Source organism: Equus asinus, chromosome 5 (genome assembly GCF_041296235.1).
Source record: "Equus asinus isolate D_3611 breed Donkey chromosome 5, EquAss-T2T_v2, whole genome shotgun sequence".
Classification (NCBI taxonomy): Eukaryota; Metazoa; Chordata; class Mammalia; order Perissodactyla; family Equidae; genus Equus; species Equus asinus.
The window spans coordinates 21,295,549-21,318,907 of NC_091794.1; the positions used below are offsets into that span (position 1 = coordinate 21,295,549).

At 44.5% G+C, this 23,359-nt stretch overlaps 1 protein-coding gene across 3 annotated transcripts in view; it reads right to left on the reverse strand.

Moving 5' to 3' along the window:
- The window catches only part of GPR156 (G protein-coupled receptor 156), an 86,059-nt gene that overhangs the window by 3,883 nt on the left and 58,817 nt on the right, over positions 1 to 23,359 (reverse strand). For all 3 annotated transcript variants that reach the window (XM_070508935.1, XM_014829606.3, XM_070508936.1), the window contains exons 4-9: positions 20,845 to 20,980; positions 20,477 to 20,587; positions 14,153 to 14,278; positions 13,067 to 13,162; positions 9,557 to 9,793; positions 3,567 to 3,725 (exon numbers count right to left, since the gene is read on the reverse strand). In XM_070508935.1, coding sequence (XP_070365036.1) covers positions 3,567 to 3,725; positions 9,557 to 9,793; positions 13,067 to 13,162; positions 14,153 to 14,278; positions 20,477 to 20,587; positions 20,845 to 20,980 — 865 coding nt within the window. The remainder of the gene's footprint in view (positions 1 to 3,566; positions 3,726 to 9,556; positions 9,794 to 13,066; positions 13,163 to 14,152; positions 14,279 to 20,476; positions 20,588 to 20,844; positions 20,981 to 23,359) is intronic.

Genomic DNA, 23,359 nt, shown 5'->3' on the forward strand with positions numbered 1-23,359 from the left:
CAAAAAAATAGGGTCGTTGGCACTAAGTCCCTGATCGCTTGAATCAGGAGATCTGAACTGGAGCCCAGAAGATGAATGAGGCGGGGGCAGTTCTGCTACTGAGCTGCCTACCTGCTACATGGCTGTTAGCTGATAAACAGGCTGTGCCCGGGAGGGCAGGCAGATGAGAGGTGCAGAGGTGTACCTGTTCTAACTGCAAGATCATGGGGCATGAAGGCGGAGGAGGATTGGTGGTGGGTGTGCCCTGAGCATCCTCTGATACAGCTGATACAGTGATATAGCTGCTGATTCTCGAGCCCAGACCTTATGTCCACCTTCTGAAATTTCTGCTGCTCAAAGGCAGTGGGGCAGGGAGGGGAACCGATGGTCTCGGGGTAGACGGCACGGAGTCGAGGGTTTGGGAAGGTACAATACAGCATCGTGTTCTAGGAAGCGCTTGTCCGAAAACCAGCATGCTGCCTCTTTGTTGCCATCCTCTTTAGAAGCTGAGCATGAGCATGTGGATGTCCATTTACGATGCCCTAGAAATAAAAGGATGTCTCCCATCTTCAGGATACCTGATACAAGTCACCTATGGACTGACCCTGCGGTTTCTTTTCAAGGTAATATGGGAGCATTGCCCAGAAGTGACCCTGTAAGTGAGCAGTAACTTGAATAAACCAGTCCAGCACGAGTCTTCTGGCAGCAACTCCAAGGCACATCCACTGCTTCCGATTTATAAGCAGGAAGGTGATTTTTCTGATTATTGGTACTCCCAGTTTCATCCTGGTTTCGTCTAGTTCTTTTATCCTCAGGAGAGAGTCCAGGACCACTGAGTTACTAGTGAACCAGCAGAAGGGACTTGCCGCTGAGCACCGGCCCACCCATCCCCCCTCTTCCTCACCCGCAGAGTGTAAGGTCTGGGCGTTGCTGGGGCGCAGAGATGACTCAAGGACTCTCTGGGGCAGAGGACTGAGTAACATGGAGGCATGCATCCCAGCTCTTCACGATATCTGGGTGGTGCCCAGTATCTCTTTGGGGATCCCATAGGGGTGACTGTGCTGGCTGCACAGGAGGGACCCCAGCCCTTTTCCTCCTCTCCAGCCCCTCCTCCTGAAGCGTACCCTGCACACTCTCACACTGGCTTCAGGAGGCCTCTGCTGCCTCACAGAGTTAGGAGGAAGCCACCAGCAAATGACAACCACCCCAGCAAGTGAACACTGAGTGCTGCCTTTTTGTGCCTCATCCACAAATTCCTTTGAGTGTAGGAAAACAGGATAAACACTGAGTTGGGAAGAACACTCTTCTCCCAGCAAACCAAACATCTGAAGCTGGCTGATGACAGATTTAGAAACGTCAGCCTAAACAGTAAATTTCCCTTCTTTCCGAAAAGGAAGTGAGACTGTTTTCGCCGTGACTACATGCTAATGACATGCCTGGCGTGAGGCACGGCCAGCGTGAAACCAAAATCTGACCTCCCACGACAGCTGCATTTAAATGAGCTTGTTAATTATTACTTTTGGCACATCTGGGGAAATGAAACGTCCACAGGCATGTTTCGTGAGGTGCAGGCCATAAGGAGAAATGGAATCGCCCTCTTGTTTGCACAGTTCAAGGAAGGAAAGTAACGCAGAGGTGAGTTTCCTCCGCTGTGGTGTGCAGAAGGAGGTTCTTCAAGCTCGGGGGAGGTTCGATCTGCTGGCCTTCACACAGCCTGGGAAGTCACTGATGGATGCTGCCCCCAAAAGCCTCTGGGGGATCCCCAGCCATAGCAGCAAGGGAGGCAAGAACGAGAAGATGGACTGCCCAGATCATGGGAAAGTAAGAAGAGGACACCAGGCAGCCGAGGGGGCCGCGCGGGAGGGAACTGCAACCGAGAAGCTGGAGTCCGGGTCCGTGCAGCTATGAAGGTAGGGGAGATGCTGGTGTTTATCTACCGGGCAGTGCCGAAGCTGGGATTCAGATACTGGAAGCTCCCGAGGCCTGCCACGGGGCCCTGGGACGGCTGCGGGTCCTCAGGCCTTTTCTGGGAAAGATGTTCCAGGTGTCGGCTGCTGCAGGAGAAGGCCGGCATTTTCCTGCCTATGCAGCTCCCTGTTAGGTCCCTTCCTCGGCAGACTCAAGGCCTCTTTCTGGATGGAGCAGATGCCGTCACTGCATGGGAAACGGGGTAGCATGGCAGAAGTACAAAAAGCACGTCACAAATTACCATAAGGCTAAAGAGTCAGGCCACTTGGCTGTTCCAACATTAGCTGATTGTGAATGAAAACCATCCTGGTTGTTCTCGCCAAGTTTCTGGCCTTCTGTTCAGCTGAAAAAGATGCTTCTTTGAAGACATCACAGCGTATCAAAGGCAATGCTACTCCCTTGCCAGGTGGGAAAAAATCTGGCTTTGGAAGAAGGTCCTGGATGCTTTATAAACAGTAGAGAAACGGAAGAAGTACTACTGTGATGGATAAAAAGGGTCCAGAAGTGAGGGTATGCGTGAGAGACTAGAGGGCCACGGACAGTGGGTGTCTGGGGAGGTTAGTCCCCTCCTTGGTTGTATTTCTTGGGTTCCCATCACACCACCCTCTCACACAGAAACTATTGCTACCCAGGTGTCAGTCCCATTACAAAGAAGCATAGTTTCCCAAACAGCATCTACTCAGGTCTGTTCTGTCCTGAAAAAAATATGGAATAGAATTTAGTGAGTGTGAAAAAACTGACTAATTCCTCTGGGCCCTGTGCCTCCTTTCTGAGGCAGCGCAGCCTCAGGCTTTTCCACGTGCTTCCTTCAAGCCCACATCGCACTGCCCAGTTCTGGGAGAGGTGCCAAATCTGGCTCAAGAACAGAAGAAAGAAGGGCTGGGGGTGGCCTGGTCCTCCCTTGGTGCTGCTATTATATTCAGAGGCCCCACTCAGCCCTCCTCTCCATCTTTAGTACTTCTTGACTTTTGGAGTTGGTAGGTTGATTGAGATTTCTAGTTAGAACCTGGGAAAGACAGTAAGGGGCCCATAAGATCTTGGAAATAAGGGTACTACTCTGGGTAAAGAAAGAATGTATCATATAGAAGCAGCTAGCATCCACCACTTCTCAGGGCCTTTACAATGCTGTTCCCCCTGCTTGGAATGCTTTTCCCTGCACTCTTTGCCTGGCCAACTTGTACTTAACCTTCAGCTCTTAGCTCAGAGTCTTTTCTGAGCACTCTAAATTAGATTCCCTTGCCCTTGCCACCCATTGTGCTCTCTTACCACTCTGATTTCTTCCTTCATAATTCTTATCACAATTTATAATTATATGTTTACTTGATCATATCTATTTCCTCCACTAGGCTGTGAGCTCCATGAGGGCAGGGACTGTATTTGTTTTGTTCATCAGCACTTAGCACAATGCCTGACACACAACTGCTCAGTGAATGAATGAAGTGGGTGAGAGTGAGCCGTGGAGGGTCACTGGGGAGATATGGAGGTTTTGCTTGCTGCTAATGGAGTGGGAGGGGAGGAACGGGAGGGGAAGAAAGAATGTTAGCAATGAGACATCTGGGGCCCACCAGTGCGTGACTGGAGTTCTTCTTTACAGGGGATCCAGGCGGGGTCTTGCTTACTTCTGTGAGGAGTTCTTCCATGGAGTCTTTCTCTCCTCTCGCGTGGCAATTCTGCTCCTCTCCATACTGGGTATGGAAGCCCTTGCTGGGAGTGCTGAAATATTTGGCCATGCGTCTAATTGTTTGGTTTTCCTCTTCAAATGCCTTCCATTGCTTCAGCTGTTAGATAAAAGAACACATGTTATTCATTTAATTACACACCCAGAACCACATTCTCTCACTCTTCCTCAAAAACATCAAGGAATGACAGTGTCACAGACACACTTATGTACAAACTATTCTTTCCTTAAAATGTACTTTACTCTGGAAAGTTCCATAGAGAGTAAGGACAGAACGGATAGAGAATGTCAAGCTTCTGTAGTTTAAAAAATGGCAAAGGAAGAAGATGACAGGTAGATGAAATAGAACAATCTTAGCTTGACCCATCCACCCACCCGTTGCTGGCCTGGTGAAAGAAAACCAGCGTTGACGGATATTTCCAGAGACACGTTCGCAAGCAAGAGTTTAGGAGCTATCACAGGGTTAAGTAATCTAAACCCTGTACAGGATGATTCCAATGAAACTCCTTTTAGTTGCATGTAGCTGTTCTTAATTATTCTCATTTGTTGAGTAATGGTGTGCTTACTGCTACTGAAAACCCAGTTCCTTGCTGGGGCACTTCTGACCCCAACCAGTGATCAAGACTCAGACAGAGAGGAAACCGCGATTGTCAATACAAATGATACGACACTCAGTCTGAGATCTGACCGTCCTTTTTCCTGACGAATGAGGAAAGGCTCAGGAGGAGTACGACTCGTCTAGGCCACACAGCGGTTAGCAGCAGGGCCGCAGCTGTGAGCAGGGCGCTGTGCCACACCGCATGTCCTCGTGCGGCTGACAAGGAGAGAGGCTGTTGGCTGTGGGGGTCCTAGGGAAAGCTTTTCAGGAGAAACTGGTTTTGAGGAACAATCTGTGGAAGCACGGGCTGGTTTAGTTGAACAGGGATGGACCTGAACGTAGGACATTCACAAAAAGGGCATGCTCCTGAGCCTTTGGGACACTGTCTCTATGTGGTGAGCGCCAATGACGTGAATGCCAGGGAGGCCACAGTGCCGGAGGCTTCTCTTTTTCCCTCAGAAATTCTCATAATTAAGAGTCCTAGTGGGGCCGGCCCCGTGGCCGCGTGGTTGGGTTCGCGCGCTCCGCTTCGGCGACCCAGGGTTTCGCTGGTTCAGATCCCGGGCACAGAAGTGGCACTGCTCATCCAGCCATGCTGAGGTGGTGTCCCACATACCACAAATGGAAGGACCCACAACTAAAAATACACAACTATGTAACAGGGGGCTTTGGGGAGAAACAGGAAAACTAAAATCTTTAAAAAAGAGTCCCGTGATGTGCCCTCTGGCGCCTCAGCTCTAGAGAAATGCTGCTGAGGTGTCTGGGGAGAGCCTCACAGGGATCCTGGGATTTCTTTGCTCACTCCTCAAACATCCATTAAGCTTTGACTATGGAGTGTAACCCAAACTTGGTGAATCTCAGACAGGATTCTAAATCCTGCCATCAATTTCAACACCACAGTCTCACCCAAGTCCTCTCAGGTCCTCTGTTGACTCAGCATGAGTCGTCTGTGGTATTGGGAGTCTGTGTGAGCTGTGCTAGGTCAAGCCAGGTCTCAGACGCCCTTCTCGAAGGCCCTCTCCCTAGGGTACTGTCCGCTCACCGCCCTACTCAGGAGTTATTGGAGCCTGGCACTGCAGGGCCACCCTATGGCCTTGGGCGGAGGGAGGAGACCTTCCGGTGTTATTCTCCCACCACTGACCCTGGCAGTGTGGCAGAATCTCTGCTCCCTTCGGGGCCCCCTCATTTCCTTAGCAGTAGAGCTTTTCCTTTCTCTCCTGGAGCCCCCCGTCCGAGCCGTCTCTGCAGGGCTGCTGGAGGAACTCCTCGACACTGGTGAAAAGGGCACCTCCAGGGCTGTTGGTCTGTCTCACCCTCAGCTGGCCGGGTGGAGCCAGGTGGTGCCCCGTCACTAAATCTCCTTCCCCACATAGATCCCCATTTGTGAAGATCCAGGTCCTTAAGACTTGACCCTTCAGGCTTTCTGGAAGATGGCTATAAATGACCCTCACATCACCAAGTCAGGACCTCTCCATGGCCCTTCCTCCAGAAGGACAGGCATATTCTTGTTTTCTCAGCCTCTGGGCTATGTGGGTATAGCAGGCTGAATAATGGCTCCCCAAAGATGTTCCCCTCCTAACCCCTGGAACTTATGAATACGTTACCTTACATGGCAAAAGAGATTTTGTAAATGTGGTTGAGTTAAGGATTCTGCCGTGGGGAGAGGATGCTGGATTATCCAGGTGGGTCCAATGTAATCACAAGAGTATAAGAGGGACGCTGGAGCGTCAGGGTTAGGAAAGGAGATGTGACAATGGAAATGGAGGTCAGAAAGAGAGATTTGAAGATGCCACACTGCTGTCTCTGAAGATGGAGGAAGGGGCCACGAGTCAAAGAATGCAGGTGGCCTCTAGAAGCTGGAAAAAGCGTGGGAATGAATTTTCCCCTAGAGCTTCCAGAAGGAATGCAGACCTACTGATGCCTTGATTTTAGACAAATAAGACCCATTTCAGATTTCTGACCTCCAGAACTATGAGATAATAAATGTGTATTGTTTTAAACCACTAATTTTGTGGTAATTTGCTATAGCAGCAATAGGAGACTCATACGGGGGATTAAATCCCAAATCCTTCACAGGATACAGCAGGGCCTTCAGAAGTTCACCCTATGGGTCTCTCTTACCTCCTGCCACACTCCCCTTGTTTCAATTTGTGCTTCAAAAAGAGCAAAGACTTCTGTGCTCCAAATATACTGCATTCTCTGTCACATTCCTCTGCCTCTGGTCATGGAGCTCCCTCATCCGAAATGCCACCCACTGCCCTTCCCCAACTTGCTCAATCAACTCTTACTCCTCCTTCAAGACTGGGCCCAAATACCCCATTTTCTGAGAAGGCGTCATCAAGTTCCCTGACAGGTTGGGGCACCCCTTCCTCAGCATCATGTAACATGCCTTCCTCAAATACTTAACACAAGTTTATAATTCCTTTCATGTTTGTTCCCAACTGAACCTAGAGGTGGAGCCATGTGTTAACTGCACGTTCCCAGAGTGAATAAATGGATGGATGGACACATGAACAAATGAAGGCAGCTTTCCTTTAAAAAGCTCATCTGTCCAGTAGGGACACTGGGACATATATAGATAACTAAAAGGCAGAGTAGAAGGTCGTAAGGACCTTCATGGAGGAGCAGATGAAACACTGGGGATTTAGAGGAGAAAACAATGTTCTCCTCAGGACCCACCTGCCTCTCAGAGGTGGAGGGAGGGAAGGGGGAGGAGGGTGTGGGGATGGGTCACATCAGGTCACAAAAGCAGAGGCTGGCTCATTGCTGGTGATGACCTCAGTATTTGGCAGAAACACTCAGGCATCTGCTGAGGGCCTGTGTAGAATGCTACTTGGTCCACTGGCCTCTTGAGTAACGTCATCCATTCCACCCAGCTCTCTAGCGCCGCCTAGCTGCCCTTAAGGCATCTGTGCCTTTGCTTTCTTAAACCCCTCCCACCACAGGCCCTAAAAATTCCATTTCTGCTCCACCTCAACAAATCAAGTGCTTGTTGCTTAGTTCAAACCAGGGAGTCAGATTCCAAGGGGAACTTCCTCCCGTATTTTATGGCTGAGTATAGACGGGTGTGTACCTAGATATCAGTACTGTCATAGGGCTGAGGATTCAACCACCAAGGAGAGTAGAAGTCTTGTGTCTGAGGCTTAGGATGCAAGAGGGACAGAGGTGAGTGTGGAGAGAGGAGACATAAGCAGGGCCACATCGTGGAGGTTGCTGATTCACTCAATTTTCCGATGGCGGTCTTGTTTGAGATCAGGAAGGCTCTCCTCTACTTGTTCCTTGGTGATTACTTCAGCCTCAAATTATTTTGTTGTCTTTCAGCTCCAAATTGCATCCCTAGGTGTGTTCTCCATGTTTTCTTATCTAGTCTCTCATTTTTTATCTGTCTCCTTGTTTCCCATTTCCTAAAATTAATTTAGTAATTCAGTATTTTGCCATATCCAAATGCCTATTCAATGCTTCTATTGGGGTTTTAAATTCAACACGATATTTTTCATCCTTATTCCATATTTCATGATCCAAGATTCTGTCCCTTTCATGATGGCTTGCTTTAGTTGAAGAGAGGCAATATCCTTTAAGTCACTGACAAGACAAATTAGCTGTGTTCTAAAAACCTCTATTTCACTTCAGAGGAAGGCAGCTTCTCCAGATCTTCAGAAGCTTGTGGTCCTCTTCTTGTGAACTGCAGAATCTCTTCACAGGTCCTTTCCCCCTGAATTTATAGTGTCATATGGGACGAGCTCTAGTTTCCTACTATAGTAAATACACTCTCTTGGCAAAATGGCTGCCATAGCTCCAGGCATCACAAACATTCAAGGTAGGAAGAAAGTAGAAGTCATGCCAGCCACACCTACAGCTTTTTCAGGAAAGCAAAAGCTTTCTCAGACGCCTCTGAGAAAACCTTTAGTGCTGAGAACTGTGTTGCATGGGCACCCCCAGCTATAAGGGAGGCTGGCAAAGCAAGTGTTAAGCAACTTCAGCCTATATAGAGGAGGTGAGCAAGGAAGAAAGGGGTTGGCAATGAGTGGCTGGGTTACCAATCAACAATGTCGGACACAAGCCTAAGGGGTGGGCTTCCCAAAAGGCCCCTCCCCACCCCCCTTTCCCCATCTCCCAGGAGGAACAGACCTTGCTTCTCATAGCCTGTTTCTGCTACATCCCAGGCAAGAAGCCTCAGCTGTCTATGGCCTCCTTCAATCTAGTTCTCATAACATTAAGATTTAGCAAAAATTCCCCTACTTTCTGGCAAAGAGGCAATACCTATCCTTGGTTTTTAGTACTGCTGCTACAGATTTTCCATGTTTGTTTATTCTGTTGAATATTTTAATGAGAATTTATGAAAGGGAAGAAGAGTAAAGGGCCTGTGACTCTGTCACACCATCATGCCCCAGAGGGCACCCTTCCCTGTTATAAATACACCGTAACCTTCCATCTGCCAACACTTTAATGATTGGTTAGCGCCCTCATGGAGAAGCCATTCACAGTCAACCGGAAGCTGCCATGGGAATCAGGATGGGGTCTGGAGAGAGTCGTGACACGAGGGAGGCATCAGGGGGAGGAAAAAGAGAACTAGAAGGGAGACAGGGAAAGTGCTTAATGCCAAGTTCATTAACTCAGCCCCACGTGGCTCAGTGCTACCCACGGGCATAAGAGGAATAATTTCACATCACGTTCCTTTCAGAGCCTGTGGATTCCTTCCCCTTTCCCTCGAACTCCCTTTCTTTCTCTCTGCTGTCTGGACTTTTCTGCTTCTATCTTTCTCTCTCATTTGATTTGTTCTTAATCCCCATGATATAAAACACATTTTTATTTAGTTTTTATTTCTCCTTATTGTAAAAAGAAAAAGAATGTTCTACATTTTCCTCTAAGAAAAAGAAAGGAACAGCATTTTAAATTGTATAAAATTCCAAATGAGTTTTGCCCTGTATATCTGCAATCCCAAATAGGAAAGAAGGAAAGGTTCCTCGTGTCCAGGCGAGTGAAGGAAACGACATTATCAGGATGAAGCAGGGACTGGGGATGAGTGAGACAGACTGGAGGGTGGGTGGAAAAGCAGGTCTCTGAGGCAGCTCCCCAGGGGTGGAAACAGGCTGCCGCCACTGCTCGGCCACGCTGGCCTTCCCTCCTTGCTGACTGGGAGCAGAGCTGTCCTTCTTCAGGATGGCGAGTAGGGGAGAACAGAGGGAGCCAGCTCACTGGGAACCCTGCCTTCCTTCTGACTCTCCAATAAATGGTACCCAAAAGTCTCAGTGGGAGACAAAGTGAGCAATTTATCATGCCCAGCAGAGCCTCTGGAGTGACTAGCAGGACTGCCCATCCTCCCTAGAGCATACCTGGGGGACAAAGATGAAGCAGTTGATTGTGGTTGTGCAAACAAAGATGCCTCCAGACGTGAGTCCAAAGACCAGGTTGGGCCAGGAGTGCAAGTATCTGGTGACCACAAAAAGAAGCCCAGCAGCCAGCACCACGAGGTTGACCCCAACCATGATGGTTAAAGACTGATTCACAGGAGGAGAGCTGACGTGGTCCGTCAGGCCAGCCAGGTAGGCACCATACAGCAGCAGCAGACCCTGGAGGCGAAGAGGAGAACCAGAGGCTCAGAGAAGTGGAACAACAGGCTGGGGTCAAAGAGCAGCAGGGCTGGGACCAACTTCCTCAAAAATATGGCCCTTACAGGGTTGCCATGAGGATTTACTAAGATGGCACATGGGAAGACCCTCAGGGTGGCCCCTTAACCTAGTAGGTGCTTAATAAACTTTTCTTTTCCTCTCCTTCACTGAAAATTAGTTTATCAGAGGTCAGCAAGTCAGCCATCAGAGAGGACTCTGCCTGGACGAGGCATGACAGGATGGCGCCAGTGGGCTGCCGGGCACTGGGAGGGCAGAGGGCGTATTGTGCAGCTGGCGGTGAGGGCTGCCACGTCCCTGTGGGGTTTTGCACTGCAAGAAGCTAAAGGGCATGTGGAAGCTGAAACAGCCCTGGGGTCTGCTTGTCAAGCCATGTGCCGCGGCAGGGGCAGTGCCCCGAGGAAGGGGCTCTTTTTTCTAATTTTCCCAAAGGCACCATCTGCTTGCCAAGCCCTGCACCTGCAAGGCTGCATCTGCCTAGAAGCGATGCCTTTTTCTAATTTACACAAAGGAGCTCTATAGGCCAGCAGCGGCTCTGTGCCAGTGGGTGTTTATGGGAGATGCAGCGTGGAAACAGAGGAGAACAAAGGCAGGCTGGGGCCTAGACAAGACTGCGAGGCAGGCACAGGCAGCAGAGGCTCCATCTATACCCGTCACCCTCTTTGGGACATTCCCCGCCCCCAGCACCAGGAACCCAGGGTCCTATTCTTTCCCATGAACATAAACCTGTGCTCAGATTTCTCATTTGTACTAAGGAGAAAATCATCCACAGCACCTTAAAGTGCTATCTCTCCTAGAAGGAGCTGCATTTAAACAGAAATCAAAGCTTTAATCAATAATGCATAATACTGGATAGATTCAACATATGTTCGCCTGACTGTGCAAAGTGTCATGCTCGGTGTACAGCTACAGTGCTACAAAGAGGAATAAGTCATCCTCCTGCCTTTCAAGGAGCTCAGTCTGGTAGGGAGATTTAAGGCAAGCACACAAATGTAAATGTTTTATAACCAGAAGGTGAAGATGTCATGAGGATGAGGTTGGGATGGGAACCATGGGGATTCCAAGGGAGAAATAATAATAATAACTAACGATAACCTGCCAGTGACCCTGAAATCATACAGTCTGACTATCCCCACCTGCAGGGACGGCCCTAAGGATGATTTTCTGGAGGACTGGCTGTGCCGACAGTGAAGGAGCCAACATGGCAGAGATGCCTCCTGGATGCCCCTAATGCCCGGGGTCCAAAAAGAGGCCTGAGGGCCAAACGAGGCCACTCAGAGATCTCCAAAGACTAGAAGACACACAAGTCAGGAGACCAGTGGGACCTGACTTTTGGGGAACTGACGCCATCAGGTGGCATTTGACAGGGCTGGATCATTAGTAATTCAACCAAGGGTGAATGAAATTAATGCTACGGTTTTGAAATGTTCAACTCTGATTTTATTAAAATGTTTAATTCCATTAAAATTCTTGCCAAAAGAGAACTAGGTAGGAATAAAGCTTCTATACATCCCCACTTGTGTTTCAGTGAATCACATCCAATGCTTGTATGTCGCTTGTACGTCATTCGCCACCACGGCTAGGTGTGGGGTGGGGGCGGCTGACAGGCTCAGGTAGGGGGTCCTGGAACTTAACGTGGAGATTTGGGTCCCCCCAGGAACTGCTCATGGACCAGGGAGCCCATGGGGTCCAGCTTAGTCGGTTTCCTGACGCTCAGCATTCTTTTTCCCTTTTATTTCCTTCGTCTTACGGAAAGATATTACAGTGAAATAAAACGGAAATGGGATTATACAAAAGGCAATGGAGAAAATAAACAAGTTGAGTCGCAAAGTGAGTTGCTATGGGGGAAGTGCCGAGTCCCTGTGCTGGGGAGGACGTGCTCTTTACAGGGACTTGAGGAACCAGGGGAGGCACAGCATTTATCAGAACTGTCCCGGGGGCAGCAGAAGATGAATAACAACAATATCTAACATTTATTGAGCTCTGATGATGGGCTGGGAGTGGTTGAAAACTCTTAATGTGCACTAACTCTTTTGAAACTGACTGGTTCTGAGAGGGTATCATCATCATCTTCATTTTACGTCTGAAGGAACTGAGGCTCAGAGAGGTTAAATGAGGTTCCGGGTCAGCTAGGAAGGGACTGAGTCAGAATTCAAACCCTGTTCTGTCATTTCTGAAGCTCACTTTTTAACCATTAGCAAGAAACTGGACATCAAGAGCTGTTCATCTCCTAGTGTCTTCTTTTAAAAATATTTCTATCAAAGTAATAGATGTACATAGTTGAAAAGCAACATTTCCCTGTCCCAGTCCTGCCCACCCCCAGGGCTATTTCTCAGAAGCAACCACTTGAACACTTTCCCGGTGGTGAAATGAGTAAAGTTTACCTTTAAAGACCACATGTTTCTACAAAAACTCCTCCTCTGCCAGCAGTCAACCAGGCCTCTGGGTCCTGAGAGTCAACAGGCAGGCTCCTGCTATGCAGGGCTTGCCCTGTTCATTGAAAGAGGCCTGCCCTATGCTCCCCCAAGCCAGAGTCTCTGTCCCTCCAAGCTGAAAACCAGCTGACAGGACAGTGGGTTCTAAAGACCTCCCTCAGTGCCCTGGATAGGTATCTGGTACCCTCTGGAAATAATATCCTACTTTTGTCATTCAACACAGACAAATGTCTAATGATAGGAGATTCAGGGCAGGATGGGAGACACTCTGAGGCAGCTGGAATCACTCCAAGGACGCCATGGCTGTTGTCCTCTGTCTTAGGGCCAGCTCGCCTCCAACCACAGTGAGAAAGTTAGTGGGTGAAAGGCAGTAGGATTCTGGACCCAACCTTGGAGAAATACACAGAGGGGGGGAAAAGGGCATTTAAGAGAATAGATTAAGCTGGAGAGAATATCTCTTTATAATTCCCCTGCAGGAATTGGGGAAAAAAATGGTAAGGCCAAATCGATTAAAAAACCAGACCAAAGTATGGGAGAAACAGTGGGTGAATTCCACACGATTTGGGGGAAGACTGAATGAAGAGTTGGAAAAGTGACCCCCAAAACAAATTAAAAGTAGAGAAATAACAAGGGTCAAGGCTCTTAGATTTACGCATCAACAGGACTCCTCTGGTTTCAAGATTCTTTGCAGAAATCACTTCGTTGATTTCTGTAATTCCCACTTCATATCCACTCTGTTGGTGAGAGATGGATTGTATCCCAAGGAGATGTGTTTACCAACCTTGCATCCCAAAACGAGAGCAATCCAGACATCGGAGTATCGGGAAGCACAGAAGTGTGTGCTGGTCAGAGAGCAGGACACGTCTCTCCCTGTCACCTATGAGGGACAAAGAGTCAGGACCTAGGACATCCACAATTGCCAGGAACACACAGCAGATCTTTGTGAACATCCTGGAGGTGAACTCCTCTACAGCACAGAATTTTCCCCTTAGTACATAAAAACTATAAAATTTAGTTGACTCCATTAGAATCCCAATGAGAGTGACTATGAGTTGGAGGAAAAGACAATGAAGTTGGGCTGACATGTGGATGCTTGGCAGCTGTAGGGCTTACCACTCTGTCATCTGCTTTGCCACCACAATGATTCCAACTGGTGCGCTAGCAAAACTACAAATTATTTCACATCACGTTCCTGCTATTTGTTAACAGTTGGAACCTTAAATTTTAAATCTGCAACGTCAAGATTCCACTATATTCCTCAGGCCCTTGTGAGGCTGGAGACATATAATACTTTCTATTAATTGAACACTCTATGTCCTGGGCACAACTGAGTTCTTCACCTGTATTGTTTCACTTAATCTTCACCAGAGCCCTAAGAAATAGGTAGTATTATTATTTGGATTTTACCTACGAGGAAATACAGACTTAGAGAGGTTAATGACTTTCCCAAGGAAACATGGCTGGTACGTGCTAGAGCTGAGGGATCTGAACCAGGGTTGACTGACTCCAAAGACCACCTCACAATGCTACTTTTACCCCAACAATTAGAGGAAGGCAACTTCCTGTAGGTGAAAGTTCTCGTTATCAATATTGTGGAAGCAGAGAGAACTGCCAGGCCGACTCCAGTGTCTGGAGTAGATGCCTCCCACTGGGAGGAGCGGTGGGCATGGTAGGCCTCCCTGCAGACCTGGGGCAAGGCATTCACGACAGCCTCAGCTCCTGACTCTCCCTCCTCTTTGGGTCATTTATCTTCTCCTTGAGAGGACAACCACACAGCGAATGCTACTGGGAGGATGACCCCTGTGTACCCACAGAAGCCAGTCCCCCCAGTTCAGGAATTAAATCCTCCAGGGACTGGACCCCTTACCGTCATACTGACACCAAGAATCTGGAGGCACTGGATGGGATCAGTCAGTACCCATGTCATCAGCAGGATCACATCAGTCATTACCAGGGCTGCCACCAACCCCAGCAGCTGCAGGTCTTTGATTATCTGTAAAAGAGCCAAGGTCATAATTTTCCTTAGCTTGTTGGCTGTGTGACACAGAAGCTAGAGTGTCCTATGTGTTCTGGACTATAAGCTTCGGAGTTGGCCCTCCCAAGGAGCTTCAAATCCAGCCTTCAAAGATGAAACAGGTACTAAATATTTACAAAAATTTCTATATCCATATCATCATTATCACCATTAAACATTTCCGATTTACCTTTCTTTTCCACATCCTGCCTTTTCCCATAAAGGATTCAAGGGATTTAATAAAATAAATACATTATTATTTATAGATATGTTTACAAGAGTACACAGAGAGATGTGGAAGTTTTCCAAAAAAACTGTTAACAATCATTAACCTGGAGGGTGAGATTGAGTGAGGCGGGTGGTAGAGAAGGGAGATTACTAGCACTGTCTTTATGTATATATGAATTATTTAACTTAATACAAAGACCATGTGTTACTTTTGTGACTATAAAAATAAAATTAAGAAAATATATATACTGCAACAGGATGAAAAATTGAAAATATCAGGGAAAAGAGAAGATAAACAGAATTATGATGAAGGCTCAGGTGAGGAGAGTATACAGCATTCATGAATTGGGGCAGAAATGTGGAACTGAGTTTTTGTCAATCAATGAAAAAGAAGGAAGCACAACCAGTTACACGATTCATGGTGTTTGTAAGATAAAAAGAAATCAGTTGCTTAATCAAACTGCTCAAAATTAGTGATAAAGAGAAAATCTTCAAAGCAACAAGCAAAAAACCCACATTACGTATAGAGGAACAAAGATAAGGAAGCTATCAGATTTCTCATCAGCTACAAGACCAAGTGAGAAGACAGCAGAAGAAAATTTTCAAAGTAGTAAAAGTGAAAAAGAAAACCTCAACCTAAAATGCTCCATCCAGCAAAAACATCTTTCAAAAACAAAGGTGAAATAAAGACTTTTTCAGATAAATAAAAGCCAAAAGAATTCAGCATTAGCACACCTGCATGAGAATGTTAGATATCCTTCAGGTAAAAGGAAGATGACACCAAATGAAAATATGGCCCTATACAAGGAAATAAAGAGCTCTGGAAATGTTAACTTCATGGACAAATATAAAGTGGATTTTTATTTTTAAATATCTTTAAAAGATATTGTTTAATTGTTTAACAATTGTTTAACAATTAATAATTGTTTAAATAAACAAGTGGCACTACATGAAACTGAAAAGCTTCTGCACAGCAAAGGAAATCATCAACAAAATGAAAAGGCAACCTACTGAATGGGAGAAAATATTTGCAAATCACATATCTGATAAACGGTTAATATATAAAATATATAAAGAACTCATAAAACTCAATAGCAGAGAACCAAATAACCAAATTAAAAGACGGGCAGAGGATCTGAATAGACATTTTTCCAAAGAAGACATATAGATGGCCAACAGGTACATGAAAAGATGCTGAAGATCATTACTCATCAGAGAAATGCAAATCAAAACCACAATGAGATATCACTTCATGCCTGTTAGAATGGCTGCTTCAAAAAGTCAAGAAATAACAAGTGCCAGTGAGGATGTAGAGAAAAGGGAACCCTTGTTCACTGGTGGTGGGAATGTAAATTGGTGCAGCCACTATGGAAAACAGTATGGACGTTCCTGAAAAAATTAAAAATAGAACTACCATATGAATCAGCAATTCCACTTCTGGGCATTTATCCAAATAAATGAAAACATTAATTTGAAAAGATACATGCACCCCCATGTTCACTGCTGCATTATTTACAATAGCCAAGATATGGAAATAACCTAAGTGTCTATTGATGGATGAATGCATAAAGGAGATGTATACATACACACACATATATAGACACACACAATGAAATACTATTCAGCCATAAAAAAGAATGAGATCTTGCCATTTGTGACAACATGGATGGACCTTGAGGGCATTATGTTAAGTGAAATAAGTCAGACAGAGAAAGACAAATATTGACAAATATTGATCTCACTTATATGTGGAATCTAAAAAAACAGAAAACTAAAACCAAGCTCATAGATACAGAGAACAGACTGGTAGTTGCCAGAGGTCGGGGTGAGGGGTGGTGAAATGAGTGAAGGAGGTCAAGAGGTACAAACTTCCAGTTATAAAATCAACAAGTCATGGGAATATAATGTACAGCATGGCAACTATAGTTAATAATACTGTACTGCATATTTGAAAGTTGCTAAGAGAGAAGGTCTTAAAAGTCCTCATCGCAAGAAAAAAATTTTATAATTATATGGGGATGGACGTTAACTAGGCTTATTGTGGTGATCATTTCACAATATATACAAATATTGAATCATTATGATGTACATCTGAAACTAATGTTATATTTCAATTATACCTCAAAAAAAGAATAAAAAATAAAACAATTACATGGGAAAAAATTAAAAAGATAACCAATTGTTTAAACAAAAATAATAACAATTGTGTGGGGCTTTTAACATACGTAAAAGTGAAAACAATAATATAGAGATCAGGAAGGAGAGAAATGGAAGCATACTATTGTAAGGTACTTACACTATGTGAAAGCCAATTATACACAAACTCTTCCAGAAATTGAAGAAGAGGGAATACGTCCTAATTTCTTCTATAAGGCCAGCATTACCAAGAAAAAGATTTTACAAGAAAAGAAAACAACAGAGCATATCTCTTAAGAACATAAATATACACATTATAGACAAAATTTTAAGAAAATAAATCCAACAATATAAGAAGAGGATGATACATCATGACCAAGCAGAATTTATCTCAGGAATGCAAGGTTGGTTTGAGATCCTAAAATCATTTAATGTAATCCACCATATGAACAAATTTTTTTAAAAACCCCATATGATCATGTCAACAGACACAGAAAAAACATTGACAAAATCCAACATAAATTCTTTATAAAAACTCTCAGCAAAACAGGAATAGAAGGGAACTTCCTCAACTAAATAAAGAGCAGCTACAATAAAACTGCAGCTAACATCATAATTAGTTTTAAAAGACTTAGTGCTTGCCTTATAAGATTAAGAGCAGCTCAAGAATGTCTGTTCTCAGCACTTCTATTGAACGTTGTACTTTCGTTTCTATCCAGTGCTATCATACAAGAGGTTGGAAAGAAACTGTCTTTATTCACAGATGATATGATCATCTGTATAGAAAATCTGCTGGAAACTACAAAAAAGGTACTATAACTAATAAGCAGTTTAGCAAGGTTGCAGCATAGAAGATCAGCATACAAAAAATCAATTGTATTTCTATATATTAGCAACAAAAACCTGAAAGTGAAATAAAAAACAATAATATGTATAATAGCATAAAAAAATTAAATACTTACAAATTCTAATAAAAGATGTGAAAGACCTCTACTGAAAACTACAAAAAAAAAATTGCTGAGAGAAATTAAAGACCTAAATAAATGGATAAATATACTGTGTTCATGGGTTAAAAGACACAACGTTGTTAAGAAGTGAATTCTTTACAATTTGATCCATAGATTCAACACATTCTCAATCAAAATCCGGGTGGGATTTTTGTAGAAATTGGCAAACTGATTCAAAAATTCATATGGAAATTCAAAGGACCTAGATTAGCCAAAACAACATTGAAAGAGAACAGAGTGGGAGAATTAGTACTTCCTGATTCAAGATTTTAATATAAAGCTACAGTAATCAAGATAATATGGCATTTATGTCAAAATAAACAACTTTATCAATGAGACAGAGAAGAGTCTAGAAACAGATTCACACATCTATGGACAAATAATTTTCAACAAAAGTTCAAAGGTAATTCAGTGAAGAAAGAATAGTCTTTTCAAGAAATGGTGCTGGAACAATTGGATATCCAGACATTAAAAAATGAACTTTGATGCATACATCACACTGTATTTCAAAATGAACTCCAAATGGATTATGGGCTGAAATGTAAAAACAAAAACTCATAAAACTTCTAGAAGTAAACACAGGAGAAAACCTGTGTTTTGGGGGCTTTGGATTATGCAAAAGTTTCTTATATCTGACACCAAAAACATGATCCATAAAAGAACAAAGTGGTAAATTGGACATCATCAAAATTAGAAACATATCTTTGAGTGACACTCTTAACAAATGAAAAGAAAAGCCACAATCTGGAAGAAAATCTTTGCAAATCATATGTCTGCTAAAGAACTTGCATCTAGGCTATAAAAAGAACTCTCAAAATGCAACAATAGGGGCCGGCCCTGTGGCACAGGGGTTAAGTTTGCACGTTCCGCTTCGGCGGCCTGGGGTTTGCTGGTTTGGATCTCGGGTGCAGACATGGCACTGCTCAGCTAAGCCGTGCTGCGGTAGGCGTCCCACATATAAAGTAGAGGAAGATGGGCACAGATGTTAGCTCAGGGCCAGTCTTCCTCAGCAAAAAGAGGAAGATTGGCAGCAGATGTTAGCTCCGGGCTAATCTTCTTCAAACAAACAAACAAACAAAAAACCAATGCAACAATAAGAAAATAAACAACTAATAAAAAAACCAGGTGAGAGATTTGAGCAGATACTTCACCAAAGAAGATATATGGATGGCACATAAGCACATGAAAAGATGCTCAACACTGCATCTGAGAAATGCAAATTAAAACACAGTGAAATACTTCTATACTTACCTATTAGAATGACTAAAATGAAAAAGACCAACCAAGTTCAACGTTGGTGAGGATGTGGGGGAAAAGGACTCTCATGCACTGCTGATGGGAACTGAATACGGCACAGCCACGTTGGAAAACAATCTGGCAATTTCTTAGAAAGTTAAACATACACCTACCATATGATCCAGCCATTCTACTCTTAGGTTTTTATCCAAGAGAAATGAAAGCATATGTCTAGACAAAGACTTCCACATAAAATGTTCAAAGCAGTTTTATTTCTAATAGCCCCAAATGGGGAACAAACCCAAATGTCCGTCAGCAGGAGAATGGATAAACAAACTGTAGTATGTCTGCACGTTGGAATACTACTCAGCAGTAACAAGAAACAATGATACACGCAACAGCATAGATGAATCTCAAAATAATTATGTCAAATAAAAGAACATAGATTAAAAAAAGAGTATATACTGTATTCCATTATATAAAATTCTGGAAAATGCAAACTAATCTCTAGTGACAGAAAGCAGATCAATGGTTGCCTGGGGCCAGGGACAGGGGATGTAAGGAGTGGACAGGAGGGGGAGATAATGAAGGTGCATGAGATTTTGCAGATTATACACCATGTTTCATGAGTGTATACATATGATAGAACTTATCAAATCATATACTTTAAATATGCGCAGTTCATTGCATGCCAATTATACCTCAATGAAGCTATTTTAAAAAAAGGAAACAATGTTCTATAGGGATGGGTGAACTTCCTGTCCTGTGATCTTTTTCATATACATCGGTACTCACAGCTAAGCTTTTGATAAATATTCACCATGTTTCAATAACGTTTGCTAAAAAACCCCAACCAAACAAACCATAATTCCAGAGAAATAAACTCCAACTGCGTGATATATTGGGTCTGGGCAGGGCCTATAGCCAAAGAGTTTCATGATCAGGCTTTAAGGTTTGGGCCGTTCTATCAGGGAACCTGATCAAATGAGGGGATGTGGTTCGCGTGACATCTGATATCAGGGACATGTAGGCATCTGGCTGCCCCATAGCTTCTAGGGTTGATTCTATCTGCAGAATGGGTATCCTCTTCCCTGCTCACTGCTCCAGGCCCACCCTTCCTAGTGCAGAGAATGGCCTTCTACATGGAAAAGAATTGGGCTCCAGTGAGGGAAGTGACCCTGCTTACTTGCTAAAGATTCCCTGTAATCACTCTCCCTCTGTCCACTTTCAGCTCACACCTGTGCCAAGTAGCAGTCTCTCTGGGCACCTTGCTCTCCCTCCCACATTGGGAGGATCCCCAGCTCACACATCCCCAGATCAGTATTAGGGCTTGGGGTGCATACGAAGCAGAACTTTAGCTCAAAGACCTATCTCCCAACAGCACAGACACATAGCCTTCCAGGCTTGGGGATTATAAGGCCACATGACTCCAAGGTTTGAAGTGAGCAGCAGGAACTTCAGATTGTCGTAAAGGGCCGGACCCGGTAACCTGGCACAAGCTTCTCTGTCTTTTAATCAGTAGTGGAGCAGCTGTGTGCAATCAAGCAGTGTGTGCTTGCTGCCTACTCACCACTCTCTTGTCCGGGACCCTCTGGGTAAACACCTTGTAGAGTCGCCAGCTCTTTCCCAGAATGGGGCCAAACACAAGGGAGGTTCCAATGCACAGCATGGACAGTCTTATCTATAGATGGAAAGGCACAGAAGCAAGAATCATGAGAGGAACCTTTGTCAGTTCTCCACACATTCTGACTCCGGCAGGCCTCAGTCCATAGAGGGCATGGGGCAGAAAGCGGACCTCACTGACTAAGAGTTCCAGGGATCCCCTCTGAAAGTGCTCACACCCAGGATAAAGGTAACCACTCCCCACAGGAGCAGCTGTTTTAAAAAATTACCAAAACATGGGCATTATATTACAAAAAAATTTAAGACTTCACCTACCTGAATGAGAGTTTCCATTGAGCTTCCCACTGAAGCGTTTTTATCTTGAATCCCAAAGAGGTAAGCGCTACTGTAAGTCATACAACTGCCTAGTAAGGTGACCATGTTCAGATTGGGACTGGACATCTTCACAATCCTAGAGGGCGTCAGGAAGAAAGACACTTACAGTCATGACCCTCTGCCCCGGGCACGGACAGAACATCCCACCAGCATCCTAATGCAGCCTCAGAGCGAAGGACCACCGGGAAGAAACCACTTTACAGCCCTGTAAAAAACTGTTATGATTTATTGAAATTTATTTTCAAAAAGAACTAAATTCTGGCATTTCTTGCTTCTATAGCTACAAGTCTTTTTTTTTTTGCTTTTTCTCCCCAAATCCCCCCAGTACATAGTTCTATATTTTAGTTGTAGGTCCTTCTAGTTGTGGCATGTGGGACGCTGCATCAACATGGCCTGATGAGTGGTGCCACATCTGCACCCAGGATCTGAACCAGCGAAACCCTGGGCCGCCGAAGCGGAGCGTGTGAACTTCACCACTCAGCCATGGGGCCGGCCCCTCCAAGTCTTTTAAAAGAGGGCCACCTTCCTACAAACAGGTGGTATCAGAGAAGAGGATTTTTCCATGAAGTTTATGGCTGCCAGGAGACTCTCTATGCAGTCTAGTAAACAAATAATGAGCAGGTGGATATCTCAAGAGATGTAGTTCGGAGCCTTTAGAAATGAGCTGTAAAGTAAACTGCTATTTGGAAAAGGGTTTGGGATTTTTTTCATACACTATTTACTTTATTTGATACGTACATTGTTTTTCTCTCTCTGTTTGACCAAGAGAGAAAGAGGAAGCAGGGAATGAAAGCAGGAAATTTGGGAAGGGTCTTCTCTTGAGTAGTTTAAATGAAGTTACAGAGCAATTCCAAGATTAGGGGAGGTGTGGACAATCAGGGGCTCCGACAAAGCCTGGGCACCAACAGAGGCTCAGGATAAGGCTGAAATGTGTGAACTGGTTAACCTAAGGGGAAACGCAGGCTTACGCTGGACAGTAACTGATAACGATTAAGAAGCAAAAGTAACTAGCAACGGTTAAGAAGGAATGTAATTGTATTTAAGAGTGTTAGTTTAAATAGTGTATTCTACATAAATGCAATATTTATACTAACAGTCACTTGATAACTGTACTTAGTTATACTTTTATTTTTAAAAAATAACTGAGGAGGAAAGCATTCTTATCTAACATACCTGGATCACCTGGCTGACCATCTTAATGGCCAGAGCCAAGACAAAACCAGCTACTTAGGGAAGTCTATTGTAATGACAAGCAAAGTACCTCAGAGGCCTTAAACAAACAGTTTGGCAGTGCTGGATTTGCAGACATCATAATCACCATTAAACCAGCTTGGTTACCTCGGGGCTGGCAGCATAATTATGTCCACACACACAAGAACATCAAGCCACTGCCCCAGGTCTCAGGTCCTAAGCATGGTCACCATAAGCCAATGAGTCCAATTGAACTTTACCTTGTCTTGGAGCAAAAACTTTGATTTTTTTTCTTTCTCTAAAAGTGAAAACAACTTTCATGTATTTCCCTTGTAAAATAGGGAATAATAATAATACCACCCCTCCAAGAATTGTGAGGATTCAATGGAGGCGGCGATACAGCGAAGTGTGTGGCACAGGGGCCTGGCACATAGTAAGCATGTTGCCAACATTAGCTGATGGTATTATTAATCTCACCATCTTCCAGGCTTTGGGAAGCTAGGAATCACCTTTTCCTTCTCCTGGTTCTTTACCACCTATACCCAATCAATTGCCAATTTCTTTCACTTGTTATTTCAAAATCTCCCTGAGTTGTCCCTCACTCTCCATTCCTGCCTCCATATTTATCCAGGATACAATCATGTTCGGAGCAATGGAACTGGAGTCAGGTGACAGATGGGAGAATCCTGGCTCTGCCAATCATGGCTGCATGACTCTAGGCAAGTCATTTAACTTCTCTAGGTTCCTGTTCCCTCATCCGTGAAACGAAGATAACAGCATCTTTCATATCCACCCCACAGGTCATCCCAAAGATCAAATGAGGTGTGTGCCAAAACTCTTTGAAAACTCTAAGGTGATGCAAAAATATTAATTTTTAGGTTTTTAGTATAACCTTCAGCTCTCTGAACACCTTTTCCCCCTGTCCTAACAATGATATACATTACTTTCAGACTTATTTTCTTAAAATACCACCTTCATCACTTAGCAAGAGAGCTACATGTATAAAGAACATTTGTCTATTGTTTACTTAAGTCTTCTGTATCCAAATTTAAGATCTAGCCCTATCCTGCCTAGCCACTTGTTCACTCAGGTGTGCCTCCTCAGTCACCACATCTTCAAACTGCGGACTTATGGAGAGTAATTTTCCCTAGCTTCTTTGTCTCGTCCCATAAAAAGCGGGAATATGTGGTGAATATTGACTACTGAAATGAGAACAATGCTAACCAGCAGCTTCACAAAGCATTTGTTAAGAAAAGTTGTACAA